General features: G+C 35.8%; 2 protein-coding genes across 7 annotated transcripts in view; both read right to left on the bottom strand.

The window, feature by feature from the left end:
* LOC127849701 (myotubularin-related protein 4-like) overlaps nucleotides 1-16,335 on the bottom strand; it is a 65,581-nt gene extending 49,246 nt beyond the window's left edge. For 2 of the 6 annotated variants that reach the window (XM_052382470.1, XM_052382457.1), the window contains exons 1-2: nucleotides 14,520-14,624; nucleotides 1,369-2,344 (exon numbers count right to left, since the gene is read on the bottom strand). Coding sequence is in view for 4 of the 6 variants with exons in the window: in XM_052382457.1 (XP_052238417.1) it covers nucleotides 1,369-1,383 (15 nt within the window). In the remaining 2 variants the exon portion in view is untranslated. Of the gene's footprint in view, nucleotides 1-1,368; nucleotides 2,345-14,519; nucleotides 14,625-16,151 lie in introns of those variants that run through there. The other 4 variants (XM_052382465.1, XM_052382481.1, XM_052382450.1 and 1 more) reach the window with 4 other exon arrangements.
* LOC127849744 (PHD finger protein 12-like) overlaps nucleotides 1-19,807 on the bottom strand; it is a 302,244-nt gene that overhangs the window by 184,221 nt on the left and 98,216 nt on the right. The window lies entirely within an intron of this gene.

Below are 19,807 nucleotides of genomic sequence, written 5' to 3'. Positions count from 1 at the left end.
AATCTCAACTATGCATGGCCCCATAACCAACCCTGGGGCCCCGCCCACATAGACCACACCCACCCAAAATTGCCTTTACTATAATTTCTTCATTTCTACACCGATTCACTTCAAATTGATATTGAACTTCTCTTATGACAATACAGTCAATCTCAACTATGCATGGCCCCATTACCAACCCTGGGGCGCCCCGCCCACATAGACCACACCCACCCAAAATTGCCTTTTACTATAATTTCTTTATTTCTACACAGATTCACTTCAAATTGATACTGAACCTCTCTTATGACAATACGGTCAATCTCAACTATGCATGGCCCCATTACCAACCCTGGGGCCCCGCCCACATAGACCACACCCGCCCAAAATTGCCTTTTACTATAATTTCTTCATTTCTACACCGATTCACTTCAAATTGATACTGAACTTCTCTTATGACAATACGGTCAATCTCAACTATGCATGGCACAATTACCAACCCCTGGGGCGCCCTGCCCACATATGTCACACCCACCCAAAATTGCCTTTTACTATAACTTCTTCATTTCTACACCAATTCACTTCTAATTGATGATGAACTTCTCTTATGACAATACGGTCAATCTCAGCTATGCATGGCCCCATTACCAACCCTGGGGCACACCTAGGTCAAACATTCGGCGTGGGGATACGCGTCGGCCTCTGCCGCGCCATTTCTAGTTACAATATGTTTGTGTATTAAAGGGGCCTTTTCATAATTTGGTAAATTGACAAATTAAAACAAGAGATGTGTTTGAGAAACACTCTTCCCCCATATATTTGACCGTTGACTTTGAAGGATGACCTTGACTTTTCACCACTCAAAATGTGCAGCTCCATGAGATACACATGCATGCCTAATATCAAGTTGCTACATGTATGTTCAATATTGCAAAAGTTATGACCAAGGTTAAAGTTTTGGGACAGACAGACACACACATACAATGACAGACAGACAGGCCAACAAAATATACCCCCTCTTCTTCGAAGGGGGACATAAAAAATGGTTCAGATTAGCAAATGTTCCTTGTAGTTTTGTGTGATATTTGTGAGGAAACAGTAATACTGAACATTTACCATGCTCTAAAATATCCGTTACATGTATATGCATCTTTTGACAATTTAAAAACCTGAAAATTACAAAGCGTTGCAACACGTAACGATTAAATAATTTGGAGAGTTCTGTTGTTGTAGTAATATTTGGTGATACGAGTTCACCAAATATAACGATAACAAAGTGCCGTCTGTTATCAAAGTACATCACCATACCCGTGATAAAAGTTTGATCTTTCACTAAGATTAAGTTTTAAAATCAGTTACAAATAAAGTTCTAAAAATAATTGTACCCACCAAACTGTCATGCATTTTGATGCTTCCTTCTATAAGTGTTGATTCTTTTACACCGGTTGTCCTTTTACCGTGTTGATTGTTGAGACATTCTGTCTTCTATGATATCAGTGAGAAAACACATTTTAATAATGTCAAACAAATATCTGGTGGAAGGAGAAAATTCCATCATGGAATAACACTGCATCTCATTTCCGAATCGGGTATCAAATCCCCTTTTGGACAAATCTCAATTCAAATAAGCAGCTGTCGACAAAATACCAAACAAAAGTATCTAGAAGTCACATTTGGCATAAGCTTAGCACACCTAACTTGGACAACTACTTGTTAAACAGCTATCAGTTTGTAAGGCCTATAGCTCTTTGCTAACTATCTGTCAAGGACTCATGCAGATGCATGTAAATGTATTACTTCCTTGAAATCCTTTGCAATGCTGCAATTTCAATATTCACTTGACATATTTATTGTCTGGTCACTGATAACCACTGTGCAAGTGTGCATGCAAAATTGCAGGCTGGTTTTCTATATTCAGACAAGCTCATCCATTATTGTTTGTTAATGACTATCACTTTCACTGTACCGACTCATTTGCTCTGAAAACACCTATGTGACTCTGAAAACAACCATATATCTTGAAACAATACAATGTATTTGATATCTTGGTTACAAATGTATATTTGATGCCCTTGTTAATTGTTATGTCCTGGTTTTGCAACCAATATCAATTTTTTTTCAACCCTGACCACAAATATTCCAAAAATGTTGTCTCTCAGTGACACATATAATTCAGTGTTATATGCCCATAAAATTAGCAATGAATATGTCTTCTTTAGCACTATTTCTGATGCGTATTGTCATAAATAAATCCAACTGCCAAACTTCAATTCATTACAAGCTGTCCAATTGTTTTTACACAAGCTTTTCTTCTTGCCATGTCACAAATGATTGATGCAAATCCTATGATAGGCCCGCCTCAACCCTGAAATGAAAAAGGGCAAACTTTTGGTAACAAGTAAATAAAGAACATTCCAATGTGCACATGCACATGCCGATAATGTATGTGAATATTATTTTATAACGGACTAGAATACGCAAGAGTACTAGTTGTTGTTTCAATAAACTACAGCAGGTCTTGGTTAAAGCGGTTGTCTGAACTTGAAATGATAACATAATAAAACTTTGCTGTAATTGACTTCATTAACAGTCAGATTTTTAACTATCAAATGAAATTAAATTACCTCTTCAAGCAATTGTGCATTGAATCAAACTGTTATTTTTTTTAATTATCCCCACGCTTTTTGAAAAAAAGGTGGGGATATTGTGGTGATCTCCGCCGTCCGTCCGTCCGTCCGTCTGTCCGTCCGTCCGTCTGTCCGTCCGTCCTGGCCACTATCTCCTCCTACACTAAAAGCACTAGAACCTTGAAATTTACACACATGGTAGCTATGAGCATATGTGCGACCCTGCATTATTTGGAATTTTGATCTGACCCCTGGGTCAAAAGTTATAGGGGTTGGGGTGGGGCCGCGTCAGAAATTATCACTCATTTTTTTAGGTTATTTTACATTTACTTCTTTATTTCTACACCGATTCACTTCAAATTGATACTGGACCTCACCTATGACAATACGGTCAATCTCAACCATGCATGGCCCCATTCCCAACCCTGGGGCGCCCCGCCCACATAGGCCACACCCACCAAAAATTTCCATTTACTATAATTTTTTCATTTCTACACGGATTCACTTCAAATTGATACTGAACTTTTGTTATGACATTAGGGTCAATCTCAACTATGCATGGCCCCAATCCCAACCCTGGGGCGCCCGCCCACATAGGCCACACCCACCAAAAAATTCCATTTACTATAATTTTTTTATTTCTACACGGATTCACTTCAAATTGATACTGAACTTCTCTTATGACATTAGGGTCAATCTCAACTATGCATGGCCCCATAACCAACCCTGGGGCCCCGCCCACATAGACCACACCCACCCAAAATTGCCTTTACTATAATTTCTTCATTTCTACACCGATTCACTTCAAATTGATATTGAACTTCTCTTATGACAATACAGTCAATCTCAACTATGCATGGCCCCATTACCAACCCTGGGGCGCCCCGCCCACATAGACCACACCCACCCAAAATTGCCTTTTACTATAATTTCTTCATTTCTACACCGATTCACTTCAAATTGATACTGAACCTCTCTTATGACAATACGGTCAATCTCAACTATGCATGGCACAATTACCAACCCTGGGGCGCCCTGCCCACATACAGTACAGGCAACGTGTACTTTGACAAACGCCACTCGTCGCGGTGTTCATTTTACGGTGTTCGCTTACCAAACGACCCCCGCGATGGGTGTTCAGATCAAATATTCGCGGGGGCCGTTTTCAATAAGGTGGACACCGCGAATCACCGCGGACCCATTATATCTACCACGGTGTTCATCGTGTTCACTAAAAATAAAATAATTAAATATAAATGTAAATTATTGATCCCTTTCATTTAAAGCGGGTATATACGTTGTTGTCAAATATTTATGAATTTATATAAAATGTGTAATAAACTTATTATATATATATTTAAATATAAATTAAAATAAAAGTTAAGAAGAACGTGTCGAAAAATGCGAAATAAGCCAGATATTTAATTCTGAATTTTAAAACGGCTGTACAGCCGAATTCGCTAGCATGTAAACCATACATGTACGATGTGAATCTAAACTTAGTTTAACGGTTTATTTGAATTCCTGCAACGATATCTATTCATACGACACACGAACACTAACTTCGATCCTAATGCAAAGACGAATGCTTCGGTTATTGTAGGAAAATATGTACGTCACAATCGACTCGGGGCGCTAATTTGTGCGATATATTTACTAATTTTGAACTTCTTTCAAAGATCTTAAAGAACGTTATTTCAACAAACGAGTCCAGTGCTGAAATGGAAGAAACCTGAAAGACACAAAATATAATCTGTTAAAATACATGTGTATAATATGAATAGAAAAAACCAACAGTTTACGATTGCAGTCGTTGCAATCGACAGTTGACAATTTCTAAATTTCGTAGCATACTGATGCAGTACGTTATTTCAGACAGTACAGGCAGACGCAAATAAATAAATTATTTAATACTCACTTTCTTTATAACTCGATATGTGTTGTTAAAAAACGGCGATTGAATTGCTTAACACCATACCAGTTAATAGACTTGATGATCTAAGCGCTTTATTTACGTTTCCGACTTTACGTGCTGTCCGAATTTAAAGTGATGGGCATTTTGTTACTGTTGAATTGAGCTGAAAAGAAACGGGTGAAAACAATAAGTTATAATGAATGTGGTATCTGAAATTATCTACAACTCATCTTGTTACCGGTTGTTTATAAAAAATATATATTATTTTCGATATGTTACATGACTCACCCATCCTTCTAAGCTGAAATGATCCGTAAAACCAAATTGTGTCATTGTGTCGTATGAAAGAATCTGCTAGAAAACTACAGTACATTTAGACTCGCATCGTACATCGATTCATTTCTGTCGTAAGTTGTCAAAACGAAAGTACGGTTGATATTCAAATGGATTATTTTTCTTTTCGGGATATTGTTTAATTATGTTGATGCTGCATTAACAAATACAAGTGTATATCGAGCGAAAACACAAAAAATAAACAACGGTTACGATACACACCTACATTGTATATTGCAAATACTGTTAGTTGCCCATAATATCACTTTAAGTACGCATAAATTTGCACATACATGAAGTTTATTATGTTCATTTGTACATTGTACATGTACATGTACATGTAAATTTAAAACTCTTGAATGACCATCGCAGACAGGTATTACATGTATCAATGGCCGCGCGGCATTGCGGTGATCACGGGTGTTCCATATAATGATAGCGTGCAATTGCGGCGATTTCAGGTGTTCGCCGAACACCGCGGTCAGTAGCGTGTCCGCCCCCCGCGAAATGTCACCCATCGGGAAAATTGAACACCGCGGACACGCGTTTTTGTCAAAGTACACGTTGCCTGTACTGTATGTCACACCCACCCAAAATTGCCTTTTACTATAACTTCTTCATTTCTACACCAATTCACTTCTAATTGATGATGAACTTCTCTTATGACAATACGGTCAATCTCAGCTATGCATGGCCCCATTACCAACCCTGGGGCACACCTAGGTCAAACATTCGGCGTGGGGATACGCGTCGGCCTCTGCCGCGCCATTTCTAGTTAACTATAGACTTGATAATAATCGGATCTATCAATTATCAACTCAAGTACATGTATTGTTTGCAGTCATTAACAGGTGTATCAAGGATATCCAATCATATCTGTTGGCCTGCTATTAATATCACGAAAGATGATTGTTTATAATCAACAGGTAATATGAAGCTATTCTGTAATGATGACTTGTTATGTTTTGAACAATTCAACATATAGTTAGCAGCATTGATAATGTTTCATAATTAAGGGGCGCTGAAAGTAACGCATGCAAAACAAAAAAGAAAGTCATTTGAAGTGGTGTGAAGCACCAGTGGTCCAGATAGGCATAAATGGACAGATAAAGCACCCGGCTCTACTAGGTCCCACTCTTATAAACATAAAACAGCAGTTTTTCACCATTTCGGAGAAGGGGCCTTGTTCCTTTAGATTGGGACAAATCAGGGCGTTTTGGCATACATTGGGAAACTATTGTTGTTTTGCCAACTATAGCTTCAACATTGAGAATAAGTGTTTTCAATATTATACTTAATAAAGTGTAACTTGAAGAGTTGGATGGGAGACAAACAAAATGTTGAGATCGCAAAAAAAAATATCTTAACCCTTTGCATGCTGGGAAATTTGTCGTCTGCTAAAATGTCTTCTGCTGAATTTCTAAAATTAGCATTTTCTTCTATTTTTTTCAAAGAATACTATCAGAATAGCAAACAGTTTGGATCCAGATGAGACGCCACGTTCTGTGGCGTCTCATCTGGATCCAAACTGTTTGCAAAGGCCTTCAAAATTCGGTTCCCGCACTGAAGGGTTAAAATGGGAATCTTTAGGTTCCTTTTGGAAAGATCGGCCCCAATATTGAAGGCAAAAAACCCAGAAAACAGTGATAAAAAAACACAAAGCAATAAAATGCCCTTATAATAAGTTTAAGGATTAATGGAGATATTGCTGTAAATTGATATGGCTAGTTTGCTTTCACAAGCCATAACATTTTTCACTAAAATAATAATCCCAAGTTGTAAATGTCCCTGACACATTCCCTTTTAATTTGGTATGTTTGATTTTAGAATTGTTAAAAGTCTAGAATAAATATTTGAATAATTTATAAGTAAAAATCTGGAACATTTTCTGAACCGTTCTACAGGACCTCATTTACAAAGTGTTCCAATGAGATCCCATGAATGGCATAAGTTTCATTCTGGAAGCTGTAAGCTTTCATCGTTTCACCTTACAGGCCACAAGACATCAGATTAACTGCTTTGACTGTGATGGAGAAATTTGTATTAACATACACTTAATAAATTTTGTTAATGTTTGTATTCTAATTGTTAATGTTTTCTTTATATTAATTACCACACTATTTTAACCACCCTACCATTATTTATATGGATAGCACATTAGTTATAACCCTTCACTTATTTATATGGATAACACATTAGTTATAAGTATGATTGCATCTATACTAAGCCATTAATGGTCATTGAAAATGTTGGGCTACAAAGTATTTGATAAGGAAGCCCCAATGGTGCTGATTTGTAAATCACAGGTAAATGTAAGATATTGTTGGAGTCTAGTCTCAGTATAACCTTACAAAGAGATGCATTTGTATTCTTGTCAGGTTTGTCAATCATGGTGTATTTTAAACTGTTATCTTTGTGTAACAATCTTTACAACAGCCTTAACAAATACCACTGTCTCTCAAAAGAAATTCTATCTCCGTACAAGACTATGAAACAAGTGAAGAGTTGTAACTTGTATGTATCGTAAACATCCGTATTATTTGCATTCATGAAACACATAATGACCTTGAAAGACTTATTTTTAACTTAGTCTGTCTGAGATCTCATATCAGTAGAATATATTTCGCAATGCTTTCAATCTTTTAACTAAAACCAGTACACTTAAAATGCTGACACCGCAAAAAATACAAACACATTTTATTTACTTTAAGCTCAAGTTTATTTGACTGGTTCCATAAATTACAGATGTGACACTCAGCAAAACGTTGAAGTGACAGGTAAATTAAATATAACACACTATTACACGGCAGGTTTTCATGTACGTAATCAATAGGATTAGTTATCTTGCAAATTAAATAGATGTCTAGCAATAAGCATAAAACCTGTGTCAAGGTTGGGACAAGTGATTCATTAAATCACAGGATTTTAATGAATGGATCTGCCAAAAAAAGAACATGGAAGCCAGCCAAATATAACCAATATAATATACATGTATACTTATCTCAAATTGCATGCAAATAAAATGCAATATGGTGTGAAAAAAACATGCATAGCTTTCATCAAAGAAAGCAAAGACTACATGTACATAAATCAAATGTGAACTAGTTGGAATTTATTTATCACTTCTCTTTTTTCTGAAAAAAATGCTGCATTCCACACACGCTTCAGAAGGTTGACATTTTGAGAACATGAACGTTTTTTGTACTTGTACAGGGTGTTGTAAACAAGGCCTGTGTAAAGTGAATGACTTAAAGTTCTGTTAATGTATTCTATTTTACATCATACTATTTGCAATACCTGTTAATAATAATATTTTGGAATGATAACTTCATATCAATTCTTTTGTTAAATTTGTTTTCTTTGACTTTGGGTTTAATAATTTACCAAACAAATGAAATGCAAGGCAATTCAAGTTTCTGTTCCAAAATTAAAATGTGAAAGTAAGAAGATCTGCGAAATTAAAGTTCAACATGTCTTATTTGCTACAACACAAAATCATTCAGAGCAGACAAATGAGTCACGTTCTGAGAAAACTGGGCATAATGCATATGCTTTAAGTGTCGTCCCAGATAAGCCTGTGCAGTCAGCACAGGCTAATTAGGGACGACGCTTTCCGCCTAAATTGGATTTTTGCTAAGAAGAGACTTCATTTTAGCGAAAAATGTCATAAAAGCGGAAAGTGTCAACACTTTACGCACAAGCATTATGCCAAGTTTTCTTAGAACAACCTATAATTTTTAAGCACAATAGGATGTGCAACTCTATATAGGTTTGTTATCTACCTTAATAGCAAGATATCAGACAGTTTCTCATATATATTCAATTTAGCCTTCAGGGCCCTCATTTGGTCTTTTTGGGGCCGAAATTCTGCCCCATTTCCCCCTTAAAATAGTATATTTTTTCCCCATATTTCAGCTAAAAATCCCCCCTTCAAAAAAAACTTTTTTTATATATATATTTTTTTTATTTACTTTATACCTATGTTGCCAGCTGGTATTGTGCTATTAACCTTTAATTAAATGTATATTTATGTAAATTACATTAAAATATAGCAATTTTAAGTGTTGAATGGTTGGTGAAAAGATGTTCTAAATTTTCCGTTTTCGCCAAAAACGACGCCAAATTCCCCCTCTTAGGACCCCGGCCCCAATCCCCCTAATTGTAGCAAGGGCACTGACCTTAGATACTTTAGTCTTTTACAGCTATTGGGCAAAATTATGCTAGACAAATTTATTTTAAAATACATCATGTTTAAACAAGATATGTGTTTCAGTTTGTCTCAATTAATGCCCCCTTCTGCGCCGCTTTGAAGCAATATATTTGACCTTTGACCTTGAACTTGAAGGATGACCTTGACCTTTCATCACTCAAAATGTGCAGCTCCATGAGATACACATGCATGCCAAACATCAAGTTGCTATCTGAAGCGACATAGAAGTTATGAGCACTTTTCGAAACCTACATGCGAAACCTAAATGCAAAGTGTGACGGAAAGACAGATGGTAAGGTCCGATCACTATATGTCCTCCTTCGGGGGCATAAAAAAGGCCTATTGAATCATAATGTCATAGAGAATCCTGTAAAGCTTATAAAATGTCTGGAGGATTAATACAGTTACATGTACATTGTAACACAGCTCATTCCTATATAAAGCTATAATTTGTGATGTATTTTTTAAATAATATTGCTTTCAATAATGTTAAATCCTTCTAAAGAAAAACATTTATGTGTGATTTAGACTAAAAGTGGTTTAACATTATATTTAGAAATATTTAGTTATTACAGTTTGTGAAAAACGAAAAACATTCATTTTTAACATGCAGCTCATTTTCATAGTTTTAAAGTGTTTTTATGTATACAACAAGATGTGTTTGTGAAACACAATGTCCCCCTATATGACGTTTGACCTTGAAGGATGACCTTGACCTTGTGAAGGATGACCTTGACCTTTCACCACTCAAAATATGCAGCTCCATGAGATACACATGCATGCCAAATATCAAGTTGCTATCTTCAATATTGCAAAAGTATTCATAAAATAAGTGATTTGGGCCACATATATTTGACCTCTGACCTTGAAGGATGATCTTGACCTTTCACCACTCAAAATGTGCAGCTCCATGAGATGCACATGCATGCCAAATATCAAGTTGCTATCTTCAATATTGCAAAAGTATTTATAAAATAAGCGATTTGGGCCACATATATTTGACCTCTGACCTTGAAAGGTGACCTTGACCTTTCACCACTCAAAATGTGCAGCTCCATGAGATACACATGCATGCCAAATATCAAGTTGCTATCTTCAATATTGCAAAAGTATTCATAAAATGAGCGATTTTGGCCACATATATTTGACCTCTGACCTTGAAGGATGACCTTGACCTTTCACCACTCAAAATGTGCAGCTTCATGAGATACACATGCATGCCAAATGTGAAGTTGCTATCTTCAATATAGCAAAAGTTATTGCAAAATGTTAAAGTTGGCGCAAACAAACCCACAGACCAACAGACAGGGAAAAAACAATATGTCCCCCACTTCTATAGTGGGGGACATAAAAACTAATTTGAAGTGCTTTTTATGCATTTTAAGACAACAAAACATTCCACTTTTTAGATGTTTTTGATTTTTTTCCCACTAATGGGCTCTGTACCCCTGGCATTCCTTAAACCTGAAAAAATGCTAAAACTTTTGATACAATGAAAATGAATAATAGACTAAACATCAATATTGAAATTATGTCAATAGTGGTTAGACTTGATTTTTTAACAATAAATGCCTTTACTGACGTGAAAGTTATGTTGATAATTCTTATCACATGGTCAAGCCTCATGATCAATTCCAGAATATCTCTTTCCCACTCAGTCGTGAAGTGAAAATGACTATGTGCAAACAGCATAACACCAGAACCAGGGCCCTCAATCCATTTTAGGGGAAGCTGTAGCTACCCTCAGGAGGGGGAATTTTTTGCGGAGTTTCCCTTTTTGGGGGATTTTTTACTTACTCTCTCATTATTACGTTTGTACATGTTTGCACTATATTCATTTCTTTTTTCATAATTTTTAAATCAGGGGGAATTTTTCCCCCCCAAAAGAGGAAAGAATATACTTTTGTTTTCAGGTGGGGGACTGCGGCCAAAATTCGGCTGCAGATTTGATAGATTGAGGGCCCTGAGAACAGCCTGCGAGTAACTCACAGTCTGTTCAGGTTTTATGCTTTTTTGCTGCTCATCAGTACCTAAGGAGATGAAGCCTTAAAACTTGAAACTAGTAAGAAAGGACTTAAATTAAATTTAACTTTCTAATGGACCACAAATGGGTCAAAGTACATACAATAAAGTGGTAAACGGATATTCCAATAAAATTCTAATCATATGATAAACAACGATTGTGGCATAAATTAATTTTTTAATGTGTGCCTTTTACAGACATTTTAGGTATTATTTGATTTCATTAATGAAGTTCAAAATAACTTTAATAATGTCACTGTAGTCTGTACTATAATTGATTTCCTTCCCAAAGTTCAAAATAATTCATTTCAAGTATGTAAATAACCGACATTTTTTAAATACTTTGGTAGACTTTGAATATGAGGTTAAATTCAACATAAAGGTCTAGTTATTACAATAAGAATAGACGAGTTAACGCGTGACGTCACACGCACCTGCAAAGTTTAGTCTCCGCCCACTGGTTGGCAAAAGAGGTGGAATTTATATAAGCGCATATAGAGAAGGTTGACGAAATCTTCGTTTTTAATGATAATCATGCACAATATCAAATATAATTTTACTAATTATGTCTGAATAAAACATTAGCATGCAAGGAAATGCATCTTTGGAACGATTACATTGTTGTTATTATTATTTGTTTTTACTGACAACGAACTCGGGAGTGGAACACAATCTAAGAGTTCGGTATGTGGTTAAACAAAAATCTCTCTATTCTTGGCACTTCCTCGCGACCATTTTTAGTTAAAAAATGCTCAGAAATTGAAATTCTTTCAGAATAAATTAAATTTAATGAACGAAAACAAATAAGGATAAAAACAAACGACGAATAGGTCAATTGTATGTACGCGACTTATAGGGTAACTGATTTGAACCTAATATGTCTGGAAAAACTTACCTTCTTACACATTCAATAAATTATATTGTTTAATGTAATTGTTTTATTTAATTGTTCACACTAATTTAGGCACTCTTTGTAGCAGCATTTATATCCCGGTGTTTAATTGCACCTTTGTTATCACTAACCGATTATCTCGTTATGATCGGATACTGTCCAGACAATTACAAAGAAAACATGGTGTCATAAACCCAGGGACCTATACTTGGGCCCCTGCATAAACCACATGTTGCAGACGAGTGTCTGGTCAGTAAACATAAGTCACGATACCTCAATGTCATCTCTTGGCACAGGCTTGGCGAAATTGCCGGTCCGTCGGTCCTGACCGGCAAATTTTCATTTGGTCCGGCAGGTTTAACCAGAATGTCGGTCCTTGTGACCGGCAAAATAAATGTGCAATGAATGCAAACATATCATATTTTTTCAAAGTTGAAAATTCGAAGAGCAAACCCTTTACTACAGTCTACATCATGAAAATGAAATCGCTCATTGTGTTGATGTTTGCAATAAGTTTGTTACGTACAATTAGCAAATCCAACTGGTTACACAACACCTACTTCAAACTCGCAAAATTGGCAACTGCTTTCGCACATTTTAATCCCTTTTGTTAAAACATCGCAGTCTACACAGGGTCAGTAAAACCGCTAAGCGTGTTTTCACAACACTCACACATTCTTCGCGATATCATTCTATTAAAATTTACCACGAAACATTTAACAGAAATTTAATACACGCACGCTTTCCATGCGTTTGACGTGACGTTGTACATGTAGGGAATAATTTGCGCGCGCTTTTCTGGAGAGAAAGGATTAAAACACACTGTACATTTGCAGTTTATTTGAAGAATGTGATAACGTCGAGTAAAAATTAAATTGGGAAGAGTGTTTCGGAATACAAATTTAATTATGTGCATTTGAGAATTCAACAAAACACGGAATATGGACCAGTTTCTAGGACGCTCATACTTCGGTACGATGCGTTTTTTTCCGATTTTTCTGAGAAAAAAAGGGTTTATCTTAATGTACATAGTTGTGTTGTTGTTTTTTTTCGGTCCGGCTAAATTTTCTCCGGACCGGCACATTTTCTGAAATGCCTGTCCGGATGACCGGCAGTTTTTTTCCAATTTCGCCAAGCCTGTTGGCATATTGAGCAATCATTTAAGCCACATTTTAAAGCTTAAAATACTGATAAGTTAATGTTAAAATGAAATATTTTAAAATTTTAACAAAAATGAAGTAATTTGTCGGAAATGTATTAACGGGAACGAGTGTATAAATTTATTAGCCAGTTAAACTTAATAATACATTGTTTAATAACTATACATTTTAAATATTGGGCAATTTTACTGCTATGCAATTAAGGTATTAAACGGGTACCGGCAAAAGTTAACTCCGCTATTACGTGTAAAGATTGTACATTACTGCAGATTCCGTAACACGATCATGAACATAAGCATTCACAAAAGGGGCCGTTAGATAAATTAAATATATGCATTTATCATAAAATGCTATATTTTCATCACTCCTTATTACTAATAGAGATTTCAATAGACATGCAAAAACAGTTCAATTTGCGTAATTAATATGCAGGGTTTTTCCGTTTGCATGCTAAATTGAATTTATATTCATTCAATGTAAACAAAACGTAAATTCATTCAATGTAAAAGAAAATTACCACAATATTTAAAAACAGTACTGTATGCCGCTTTTTAGGGCTTTGTTTTTATAATTGATTAAATGCACCTCTGACTCTATCGATCGCTGATGAAATAAAATACTATCCACACCACTATTAATTATAATACAAATAATATATGTTTTATTAGTGTTGAAATATAATTTATTCAAGTCTTATTATCAGAAAGAATACGGATAATGTATTATTTTGTTTTGCGGAATTGTCAGTATTAAATCTTCCGATCACGTTTACTATATGCTAATAACTACTTCGTATTTTTATGAAGAGGAAATTTTATTTGTGAATATACATTTATTTGGTACTAAATATGCTATACTTGCACTTTTTTAAAAAGGGTTTTAATGTTTATTTCGTTTTTATTATCAATTTATTGACTAAACAAAAGCCCTTTATACATGTTTTACGTTACTGTAACCAGTGTTTTTGCCAACCAGTCAGTGCGCATGCGCGGAAAATCCCGAATGTAAACAATAACAGTTAACTCGTCTATAAAACCTGTTTGCAGAAGGTCCTTCAGGCTCAGCTTGCCTTAGTAACTTACTTGATTTGTTTACATGTCAATTGTAGGTATGCACGAGCATCAGACTATGTAAAATAACATTTCTGATTTACTTATAACATTGCAACACGATTTAGAATCGTACTGCGTTTTTTCATTTGCAATTTGAATGCAAATCTGCAGTTACGGAACTGCCAATCATGCACATGACAATTTCGAAAGACGAAACTGTTTCGGAAAATGTAAAAACAAATACGTAACTTAATACTTGACCATACTGAGATTTTACTTATATATAAAGAAATAATCACACTATATAAAAATAATGTAAGTTCACATACCAAACTCAGTATAAACGATCCTGGCTCTAAATTACAACTATTTACGTTGGGTCACAAGCAAACTTCCCACAAAATGGCCGACTGTCAACACAAACATGACGTCACCTGTCAATTAGGTTAAAGGGTTACATCCTACTTGATATCAGAGGAAGTAAACGTTACTTGTCCGCACTTTTCCCAGAAGTAGAAGTTTATTCGTGCATCTTAGGCATTGTAGGAAATAACAAAACAACAGACTTCATTTTATTATCTACGGATAATTTTATTTTTTAAAGAATTTTTATGTAATGTTCATAAAACTCTATTAAGTGCAATAACATTAAACGGGCAAAATACATGTAGGGGCCAATAGGCTTATGCTAGACGAAAAACGCACGATTAGTTTACAAAAGCAAGGACTTTGTGACTGTTGTGATGATATTCAGTTGATATTTTTATAATTGTTTTCTAGGCGATGATTTCGAATGTAAATCCGATGACCAAGTTGACAATGATCATGCAGTCTTTATGAATGAAATCTCCAGTTGTAAAGACACACCTCCGCATTGGACCAATGAAATCACGCGTGTGTTTAAAATGTCAGTCAGTTGAAATGTATGTAAACAAAGGTTTCAAACGGCGCTGGACAGTTAGCCTTGATGCATAATGTAACGACAAGAACGGTAATAATGCTTTTTCATACGTTTTATTGAATTATGGTATCGAGGTACATGAACTTTGTAGGGAAGATGCCCTTTACTCCGTGAAGATTTCGGTCTTAAAGACTGCATTATCATTGTCAACTGGGTCATGCGAGTTGTGTATCGTGTTATTTCTTAAAAGTTGACCCAGCATTTGTAAAAATATTGCAAGACATATACATTTCCAGAAAGGAAATTCATTTCTGCGTTGAATAAGACCGAGATCGTGAAAATCGCTGCACAATTGATGAATTTGGCTGTTCAAAGCGATGCACCCCGTTTTGGGGTGATTTTGAGTTGCATACCTTGTTATATATATATTTGATAGTGATTTTTTTTTTCATAAAATTTAATTTTTCGTTATAATATGATTATTTATCATTCAAAATGATGTTTTCACTAATTAATATCATAGCCACACGCTAACCACCTGTGCACCCGAGTTGTATTCCAGCCCTAAATACGATGTCGTAAAACGCGCTACCGATTATCTTAAACAAATTTAACAACCGATTTAGCGTTTCATTTCCCGGGTACGTTTTAGTATATTTATCGTACCCGGGGTACACGTAAGTATACTATACTTAAGAGTACCCAGGGTACATGTAAGTAGTACCCGAACCGACAATGACCAATCGAGCCTCAGGGTCAGTAATATCAAAGCTATTATTTATAAGCATATATTGCACGTGGTTTATTCTATCGAGAATATAAAACTAAGATATCTCCCTTGAATATGTACTATACAAAATATGTCTAAAGCGTTATATGTATGGTACACTCAATATCTTGTACTTATTCTTGAGGTTTACCGTATATCCGCAACACGCATAACGAGTTTAAGTTGAATATTAATTATTATGTTAAGCTGTTAAATAAATATATGTATTTCACATATCAAAACAAACTCTTAGATTAGAGGAAAGAAACATAAATAAAAACTGGACCTTACCTCCGTGAAGAGAGGTTTAAAAGAGAAGATGCCATTAAGAAAAACTTTCCAGACTTCCATTCATGTTGTTCATCAATGAATCAACAAAATATATTTAACTGTTTTGATATTTGCCATATTAATTAAATAACGTTTATGACATTATTGTAAAACGAAAGTAGCCGGAAATTTTCGTTGAGCACGTAATCGCGATGACCTGTAATATCTCATGTAAAACCTTGAACATGAGACAAGTCATATGCTTTCGTATTAAATTGCGCAATTATCCAATGAACTAACACTTTTTGCGAGTGTGAATCGACTTGCATTTTACGTAAGCTATCATATGATCGACTATTGTATTGAAAATATAGGCATACCAGTACATGACTGTTTTGAATATGAGTGTATTTTAAAACTGCGTTTTACAGATGGATTCAAAAAGAACAACTCACGAAAATCTCATCTTTACTACACAATAAAACATATTTGTGGAAATTAAAATTAAACATTCATATAAGAAACAATATTGATTAGTGTGAGTGCACTGAAAGGCACTTCTATTGCAATACTATTTATGAGCGGATTTTGTCAAAATTTGGATATGAACAAATATATGTAACAATATATATGAACAATCAAATGAAATTTAGTGATTTTATTTGAAGTGACTTATTCGATTATTCGAATTATTATCAGCAAAAGAGCAACACGTCACTCTAAATAAAGTCACAAACTGATGCTTTTCTAGGGTTGCCGACAGACACTGTAATGTCTGCTACGCATACAGAATACCCGGTAAAGCTTCGGAATCGACTGAAGACAGCCTACGAAAAGGCCCGCCAGATCATAGAGAAGTTGAGGGAGACGAACAAAGCAAAATACGACGAAAAGGCCAGAAGCTCCGTCCTACATCCTGGTGATATTGTCTTGGTCCGGAATGTTACGATAAGGGGCAAACCCAAGCTCGCAGACAAATGGGAGCAACATCTGTACTGGTAATAAGGAAGGTGCACGACGAAACTCCTGTGTACAAGGTCAAAAAGAAAGGAAATCGGTACAAGGGAAATAGGATTCTACACCGAAACCTTCTACTTCCCTTTATGACCATCACTGACTCTAATGAATCTGAGCCAGACAGTCAAGACACGGATACACCAAGAGATGACATGCCTGTCACTTCTCCAACTCCTGAACAGTTAACGCCGACGAAGCGAGATGCCAGGTATGTCATTCCTCAGCGACGCTCCTCTGAAGCGTCAATTCAGTCGAGTCCGGATTCGAGTACAAATTCAACACCACAGAGGCACAGACCAGCAAGACAACGCAATAGTCGGGTCAATGTATGAAAAAATACATCTCAACCCCCCCCCCCCCTGATCCTGGAAGGGTAGAATATCCTTTATAACATATCAAAAGTTTACCAAAAATCAGACCAGCGGAAAGTGTTTTTTTTTCAAGATGGCGTCCAAGATGGCCGCCAAAACCTATTAATGGTGGTAACAAGTGAGTATTCACTCAAATTTCATGATTTTGGTGTCTAAACCTAGGTTTTGGGGGGCAAATAACACATTAAAGTGATATTATGGGCATCTAACAGTTTATAGGTGTTTATTGCAACCGTTGTTTTTTGGGGGGTTTTCACTTTATATTCACTTATTTTTGTTAATGCAGCATCAACATACTAAAACAATATCCCGGAAAGAAAAAAATAATGCATTTGAATATCAATCGTACTTTCGTTTGACAACTGATCATGCATGTACGATATGAACCTAAATTTAGTTGTAGTGCAGATTCGTTCATACGACACAAAGACTCAATTTTGTCTTACGGATCATTTCGGCTTAGAGGACTGGGTGAGTCATGTAAAATATCGTACATAAAATATATTTTTTATAAACAACTGGTAGCAAAATGAGTGGCAAATAATTGGTCAGTAACCACATTTTAACTAACTTTTTTGACCTGTTAATTCTTTTCAGCTCAATTCAACAGTGAAAATGCCCATAATATCACCTTAAGCTTATAAAAAAATATTTAAGTATATTACGTAATAGAAAAATCCAACATGGTGTCCAAATTACTGCTAATACAATGACTGCAAGTGCATAACTATTGAGTCAAACGTGTTATTCTTTTTTTTTTCAATTTTATAATAAATATATTTTTATGTTTTGTTTTAAATATTTATCCCTAGTATAACCTTTTATTCCGTTATTGAAATACTAAATACTGCCTCATGCTTTTGTTTTTTAGGGTTGCGTCAACATTGCCATTATATTAGGCCCTTTCTGTGTTTATTGCAGCATTTCAAATCAGAGAATTAAACAAGTTATTATTGTCTCTTTTTGTCTTAAATGGTTAAATAATAAGTGCAGACACATCCAGGCAAGATTTGTGTCCAATATGCAAGGAGGTGAATGAGATTTCAAAGAATAACTGGGGTGCTATTCAGTGGAAAGGATTGAAGGGAATAAATGAAGCTAGTGTGAAGCGGAAGTATTATCTTGTAACTGAGACTGGCACTTAAGTACATTAAAATGTCGTCAGCAGTACACAAGTGATAATACCATTACAAGTTATGCTACAAAGCAAAGTAACTGTTGTAGTTCTGTACAAAAGAGAACCACAAGTCAATTAAATGGAGGTTTTGAAAGTCATATAGACTGCAAACTCTGTGGTTGTAAGGTTAAATTAAACACAGTGCATTTTGGCTGGGTACGTACTAACGAATTTGTTTTAGAGGCCTGTGATTCCCGTTCAGATGTCATTTGGTTTTCCTATGGGAAAGGCACAAGGTTGCGACAGTTGGTCATGCTATTATTGAAGCAGTTCGTTCCCAAGCTGTCATTACAAGTGGGACTTGCTGTTCAAATCAATCATCTACAACATCCGAAGGTAATTGTCGAATGCAGCGGATTTTGTGGAACTTGATATTATGGGCAGTGATATACTTATATACATGTCTTAACACCCCCCGCCTTCCCCATCGCGGACGAGTTTTCTGATCCCGCAAAAACAGGCCACAGAGCTGAACATTTTAAATTAGACACAATTTCTATCTCGGAGTACCGGTTGGTAAGGCATGCTTGTACTGAGGTAGTATTCAAGGACCTGACGCTATTTCTGGATTATGACAAGGGAATCGATATTGTGTGTGAAGTCTCCTTCAAAATCAAGCAGGCAACATCGAATTGGCAGGGAATGATGCATATTTTGCTACAGGAAAACTAGCATCCTGAGCAGTCGTCAGTCAAATTCTTGCCAATAATCATTTGTATTCTAGGAATAAGTCGTGCACTATGTCGACATAAGACTTGGTTTGTAGCCTTGCCCTAAAGCCATAACGCACATCCTTCCCACCATGTTAACGTTTGACAAACCCTTGTAATGGAAGGCTGCTGAAATCATCATTGATGTGTCACAAAGTAGTTGCCTGAAACGTATTGTTTTGATGTTAGGGTGTGTTCATACACTCATGAACTTGCTGGGGCCCATAGGATTTATCATTGAAGGAACCGGTAACCCAGATGAGGTCTCTTAAAAACACAATTTGTTTCAGTCGCGGCAGCGGATACAACAGGGTAATGCAAAACCAATGGGCCCTCTCTGCACCTGTAACATCCGAGTTCAACAGTGCGATGCACGATCTCACATAACTGGCCTATACTAAA

This window comes from Dreissena polymorpha, chromosome 1, assembly GCF_020536995.1.
Source record: "Dreissena polymorpha isolate Duluth1 chromosome 1, UMN_Dpol_1.0, whole genome shotgun sequence".
Classification (NCBI taxonomy): domain Eukaryota; kingdom Metazoa; phylum Mollusca; class Bivalvia; order Myida; family Dreissenidae; genus Dreissena; species Dreissena polymorpha.
Note: the sequence above shows the minus strand (reverse complement) of the source record. Positions and strands in the feature narration are given on the sequence as shown.